At 38.2% G+C, this 7073-nt stretch overlaps 1 protein-coding gene across 1 annotated transcript; it reads right to left on the minus strand.

Annotated features, from left to right (window-relative positions):
* Positions 1–3110: 3110 nt before the first annotated feature.
* IL5 (interleukin 5) lies at positions 3111–5884 on the minus strand (the record flags this gene model as incomplete). The annotated part of the gene is made up of 4 exons (XM_079918286.1): positions 3111–3714; positions 3818–3949; positions 5431–5463; positions 5741–5884. The coding sequence occupies 4 exons, from the start codon at positions 5882–5884 to the stop codon at positions 3616–3618; spliced, it is 408 nt and encodes a 135-aa protein (XP_079774412.1). The 3' UTR covers positions 3111–3615.
* Positions 5885–7073: the final 1189 nt, after the last annotated feature.

Here is a 7073-nt window from a genome sequence, read left to right on the forward strand (position 1 = left end):
AAGGCTCTGAATGTGAACTAAAGGGACATGTATCATGTTATATGGATAAAGAGGCCATATTAATGGTTTAGTGATCAGGAAGTACAGTTTTAAATATTTTACATCCTTATTTTACCACAATTTATTAAATAAATAAATACAGAAATATAAATTTTAAAATATTTTACAACTAACATGTTAGCTTGTTGCTTATACACAGGAATTTTCCTGTGTTTTGTGTTTTATGCTTGGAAAATTGGTTGAGGATTTTGGATTGAGATGTAATGCATGAAAAATTTTCGCATTTAAATAATGAGAATGAGGCTCCTGGTTAGCATTTTCTTGCCAGCAATGTTTAGTGAGAGATGCCTGTATTTCTGAATGGCAGGGCTTGGAGGGGACAAAGGTATGACCTGTGAAGGAGATGGACCTGAGAGCCAGAGGTTTTTATGCCCAGAAGTGACATATGGCCGTGAGTGTATTTTATCAAAAGCCCTGACTTGACAGTCATGAGGAGAGCCTAAAGTAGGGAGCTGGTGATGGCTTGAGTCTAGGTGAGAGGCAAGGGCCTCAACTGAGGCAGCGGGGATGGAGAGGGGGAATTGGAGAGACATTTCAGAGGCTGAATGGTGGATGGAAGGGCACAGAGGGTAAAAGTCAGGGAGTCTTCCAGAAAGGTGATGGGAAGGTAGTCATGGTTATGTTAGCCAAATAGGGAACCTCAAAGGAAGAGGAGAAAGAAGGACAAGGAGGACCAGCAGCAGCAGGTTTGAGGGGATGAGGATGGATTACAAAGAGGGACTTTGGTTTTAGATGCATTGTGTTGAGGTGTTCTCTGGAAAGGTTCCTCTGTGGCCCTCCAAAACCAACCTAATGTTTCACTCTGGCTCCTCCCACTGGGCAATAACAGTGACATCACTAAGACAGAGCGCAAATAGATGCTCTTTTATTGGGATAAGCTTTGAGAGGAAAAGCACGACTCATGAAAGCTTTCCTGTAACCTGGAGCCTGCCAAATCCCTCTCCTTTGATGCCCTAGGTTCTGGAGCCCCACAGTAGTCAGGCTAGGTGAGGGAGCAGTTGATATAACTTGTAAGAATCCCACTCTTTCTATCCAGGGACAATCTGGTTGGCATTGTTTTTACAGGGAAAGTAGAATCAGCTGGAGAATCATTGTTTCTGCCTTAAAAATCGTTGGTGGGTCTAAGAATTCCCATTTTGGTTAGCTTCATACAGCCCTGTTTGCGTTCGGCTTCTCTAAGATGGTAGATTGGTAAGAGTTCATTAGTGGGACTTTAGGATATTCCAGCCTTAAATCCACAATAACTATATTGGACCTTGATAAAAAAGTGGGAAAATGACTTTTTTTTTTCCTGCCAAATTAATTTTACTTTTATTTTAATGAAGTTATAGTGGATTTACAGTATTAATTTCAGGTGTACAACATAGTGATTCCAAATTTTTCAAAATTCTATTATGGAGTATAATAGATTATACTCCATTTATAGTAATTATAAAATATTGACTGTTTTCCCTGTGCTGTACAATATATCCTTGTAGCTTATTTATTTTATACATAGTAGTTTGTGCCTCTTAATCCCCTACCCCCATATTGCCCCCCTTCCCCTCCCCACTGTTTGTTCTCTATATTTGTGAGTCTGTTTCTTTTTTGTTACATTCACTTGTTTAACTTTTTAGATTCCACATATAAGTGATAACACAGTATTTGTCTTTCTCTGTCTGACTTATTTCACTAAGCCTAATACCCTCCAGGTCCATCCATGTTACAAATGGCAAAATTTCATTCTTTTTTATGGCTGAGTAGTATTCCATTGTACATATATATCAATATATACACCACATCTTCTTTATCGATTCATCTGTTGATGGACACTTAAGTTGCTTCCGTATCTTGGCTAGAAAATGACCTTTTTTGAGAGAGAATATATGTTTACAAGGGCAGGGAATTTTGTCTTTTTTATTCACTGATGAATCTTAGTCCCTAGAACAGTCCTGGAACATATGGGAGCTCAATAAATATTTGCTGAATTGAATTAAATTGACATTGAGTCTCTTCTCAAATTGAGTTTCCTGTTTGCTGTCAGTTTCGAGAACAGTCAGCATAGTACTGTGCTGACACCTCTTCATCATCTCAGCCCCAGCTCTTGGGACTTGGTGGGTGCACAAGTTGGGAGCCTAAGTCACAGCAGAGTGCTGACTACCATGCCTGTGTTTGTGCTGGAAGGGAAATATGTCTTCTTGCACAAAAGGACTTGCATTCTCCCACCTGGGAATCTGTGTCTGACTGCCCTGGCCCCTCTCCCACACCCAGAAACAGTAGGAGCAGTTGCTTCACACAAGCAGTCAAGCGCAACACGTGCAATCTATGCAGATAATGCCCAGGGTAATGGCACCATCTGTAAGGCCCTGTAGCACATGGCCACAACTGTCTCCCAGCATGCAGTAGGGCCTGTGATCAGTAAGCAAAGGAAGGAATTAATGGCATAGCTGAATATTGTTACTGGGCCTCTCCTCCAGGTCTCAGTTTTAAAATATATCTTAAAGAACGTATTTTCTGAATCCTTAAGAAATTTCCTCAAGCGGAGGAACTTCCAATTATGGTACTGATAGTCATAAAGAGGCAGATTGGAGTGTTGTTCTGCCTAATGCTGCTCTGCCCCTGGGAATACAGATGGTGGGCACCTCTAGAACCCAGCCTCCCCAATATAACTGTCTACCAGTGCTTCTCTGATCATTGTTATGCCACAAAGTCAGGTGAGATGAAGAACCCCCAGGTCACAGTGCTCTGGGCTCCACAAGGAGCGTTTCTTCCCCAAACTGGCAGTGGGATTGGCCTGCCACATTCTTCTCATAGGCTGGGAAGAGACCTAGATACAGATTCCTACACTGCCCTCCTCCCCAGGGGAAGCCGTGAAACTCATTTTAATTCTCTGGCCAGTTCTGGAAGGCCCTTATAATCATTCATTCATCACCTCCCATTTTACCTGCACCAACCTAGGCTCTGGGTATACCATGGAGAGGAAACCAGGCTCCAGCCCCTGCCCATGTCCCTGCTACCCCCTTCCCCACTAAGTCCTGCTAGATCTCATCCACCCATGGTATGCCTAGCAACCTGCGACTTCTGCCACCTGGAAGATGGGAATGCTCTCCAAACCTGGCGTGTTCTCACACAGACTGTGCTCACTTCAGAAGTCAGACAAAGGCCAGCAACAAATTGAACCAGAGTTGTCTATTTTTGTTTTATTGGAACATAGCCTAAGATGAAATAAATATTAATTTTCCAAGTTCTCAATTATTTCATAAATAATATTAAGTTAACAGACATTTTACAGAATGTTATGTTAAATAAGATAGATAAAAGTATATATCTATTTTGCTTAGAGCAAACTGATGGAAAATACTTCAATGATTCTGATATCTGAAATACAGCTCAAATATTTTGTTTTTATACTTTCTGCCTGTGTGAGGTAGCAGTATGCCTGAAATATTTACTTTGCCTCTGAAGTTTCATTACACTGAATATTAAGGCCCCACCCTTGGTTGGCCCTCATCCTTGTTGCAGTAAAACATCCTTCTTCTCCTCCAGAATCTTTCGCTACAGTGAGACAGGTTGGTCTCAACTTTCCGTTGTCCACTCGGTGTTTATCACCTTAAGAAAAGTTTGCAGGTAGTCTAGGAATTGTTTTACTCTCCATCTTTCTCCTCCACACTTCTTCTGTGAAAAGAGTAGACAGTAAGTATTGTAGGAAACTGTCAATTCTTGTCAATTCAGAGCCAGACAAATATACTTAAGTTTCCACTAAATGTTTTTAACTTACTCTTTGGAGGTCTATTATGTATTCTTTTATTAAAAACAAGTTTTGGAATAGTTTTTCCACGGCATCCCCTTGTGCAGTTTGATTCTTCAGTGTGTCTATTCCCTGAAAGACTTCTTTAATGCATAGTTCGTGCTAAATGAGGAAGATTTAAAAACTATAAATAATCAAAACAAGGTATAAAAATTTAGTTCCAGAAGTTAGTCGTGTTGTTTACATGAGTTCTCTTCTCCAAAGAATATTTTACTTGTTCCTTTTCCAAGTGGCAAACCACTTCACACTGAGCTATAATTTCCAAAAGTAGATAAAGTTTATATAACTACTGAGGAGTTTTACAAATGATATAAATTAACTCCTTAACCGAAATTAAAATGTTTAGGAAGTATAATGCAACTACAATACTGATTGAGCTCCCATGAGTTTCCTTTTGTAGTTCTAGCTGGTAATTTTATTCTATTTAGACTAATGAAATCATATATTTTACATTTTAATACAACCATGACATATGCCAAATGTATACAATTCCATTATATGGCCATAATAATTTAAATATGTGTAAATGACACATATATTAATATAGGGCATTCATTGTATATTTTAATGTCTACTGACCATAATTTTAAAAATATAAATCTAACTTGCTAAACTTTCAGAAAGACATGAGAGTGAGAGGAAAGCCATAGATAGAGTTGAATGGAGACTAGGAGGCCCCTCTCACCCAGTATGGAATTCTTCTGGAAAGAAGCACTATTTACAATAGCCAAGACATGGAAGTAACCAAAATGTCCATTGACAAATGAATGGATAAAGAAGATGTGGTACATATATACAATGGAATACTACTCAGCCATAAAAGAAGAATGAAAGAATGAAGAATGAAGTAATGCCATTTGCAGCAACATGGATGGACCTAGAATTATCATACTAAGGGAAGTCAGAAAGAGAAAGACAAATACCATATGATATCACTTATATGTGGAATCTTAAAAAATGATACAAAGGAACTAATTCCCAAAGCAGAAACAGACTCACAGACATAGAAAACAAACTTATGGTTACCAAAGGGGAAAGGTGGGGGGGGGGGGATAAATTAGGAATTTGAGAGTAGCATATACACACTACTATATATAAACTAGATAAACAACAAGGACCTATTGTATAGCACAGGGAACTCTACTCAATATTTTATAATAATCTATATGGGAAAAGAATCTGAAAAATAATATATATATAAAACTGAATCACTTTGCTGTATACCTGAAACTAACACAACATTGTAAATCACCTATACTTCAATTTAAAAAATAAATAAATTTTAAAAAGCATATAGCAAAGAAAAAGACATTAAATACCTAAAAAAAAAAAAAAAGAATGCCTTACATGAGGCTCTTTGAGATGGAGAACTGACAACATCACCAAAGGGCCTGATCTACTTGTTTAATGAATTCTACTTGTAAAGTTATTCCTAATATTTATAAGTACATACATTTGCATCCACACACACAAAAACAAAATGGAGAAAATTAAATCATTCCAGTGATAACTAATGCTATATAGCTTAAAATATGAAATTTACTTATTCACTCAATCATTTATCAAATCTTGATTTAACTTACATTTGTATGTTCGGGAGTAGGAATCATCAAGTTCTGAAAAGGAAAGAAAATACATTCATGTTTAAAGCACTCTAGCATTCATAACTTTTAGTAAAATCATCAAGTTCTGAAAAGGAAAGAAAATACATTCATGTTTAAAGCACTCTAGCATTCGTAACTTTTAGTAAAATTCTTGTTAGTAATGTGGTTATCAGTTATATAGTACTAACACTCTCATAATTTCATGATTAATGACAGATCTTTAAAAATAAGCCACCACAAATGATTACCTATATATTTTAAAGACTGTAGGAATCAAAAAGAAAATTACCCCGTCACCTATCAGCAGAGTTTGATGAGTGGAGAGCAGTGTCAAGGTCTCTGCCACCAGTCTATTCATGGGACTTTCTACAGCAATGACACAAACGTAGACAGCTCCAAGAGCCAGCAAACTCAAATGCAGAAGCATTCTCATGGCTCTGAAATGTTGAGCGTTTGCCTTGGCAAAGAAAGTGCATAGTACAAGATTTCATCCCCAACCAATTTATTCTCTCTCTTTGAGGAAATGAATAATTTCTAACAATCAGATAGAGAATGCTTAATAATGGCATATAGTGAAACTGTTTCCAATGCCTGTACCTTAAAAAATAATTTTACTTTTATCTTTTAATAATAATAAAAAATCCCTATTTTATTTAAATCCCTTTAAAAACATTTTCTATTACAAAAGAAAATCCTTAGGTGGATACATCATTGCCCCACATTTGCATTTCTTAAAATCAGAAGATTGAATTTCCTTTTAAAAGATTTGTGTAAAAAGAAGTATAATGTAAGCCACTAAATAGAATTTTATGCTAAAATACGTAAATATTGAGAATTTCTTTTCACGTCAAGTAAACTCTAATGCAGTTGTAGCCAGGTTGATCTGTCTTAAAAGGAATTGAAAATACTGGTGATTGAAGATGGTGATTAGAGCAGAGACCATCAAAACTTAGCTGGGTCAAGTTGTGTTCACCGGGGTCCTTTCTGTTGCCAGTGATCAAAAACCGAACCCAAACTGGCTGAAGCCAAATGGGGGATTTGTTAGTCATACAACCAAATGATCCAGGGTGGAGGCTCCTTTATGTTGCTTACCTCAGTGACCATTGTCTTCATTCTCAGGCAGTGACCCATTCTTGGGTCACTGTGGACCCAAGATGATGTTCAACCTCCTGAATCTATATGTACCCTTTTCATGAGCCTCAGGAGAAAGCAAATTGTGTTTTTCTGATTGCTCAATTAAAAGTCCAAGATTTTAGCCTTGTTCACCCTTGATCCCATGTTCACCCTTGAACTGTGGCCAGGGGTACGAGGTATACTAATTGGTTCTCCCTGGAGCTGGAGATGGGCTTCATCCCACCCAAACTTCATACCTGAGAAATTTGGGGTCCTAGGTAGTAGTAAGAGGGACCTGGATGCTAGGAAGGCAACCAAAAAACATCCGTCACAGCCACATAACCTATGGGCATGGCCTCTCCTTCACATCCCACAAGGGTGGGAGTGTCCTTTCACACCCTGGGTGGGCCATGTATGAATAGGTGTGATCAGGGGAATCAGACTTTGTGTACCTTAGGCTCTGACCTATAATCCCAGAAGGGAGCAAATGAGGCCCCCTTCTAGACCAC

This window comes from Stenella coeruleoalba, assembly GCF_951394435.1.
Source record: "Stenella coeruleoalba genome assembly, chromosome: 3".
Classification (NCBI taxonomy): Eukaryota; Metazoa; Chordata; class Mammalia; order Artiodactyla; family Delphinidae; genus Stenella; species Stenella coeruleoalba.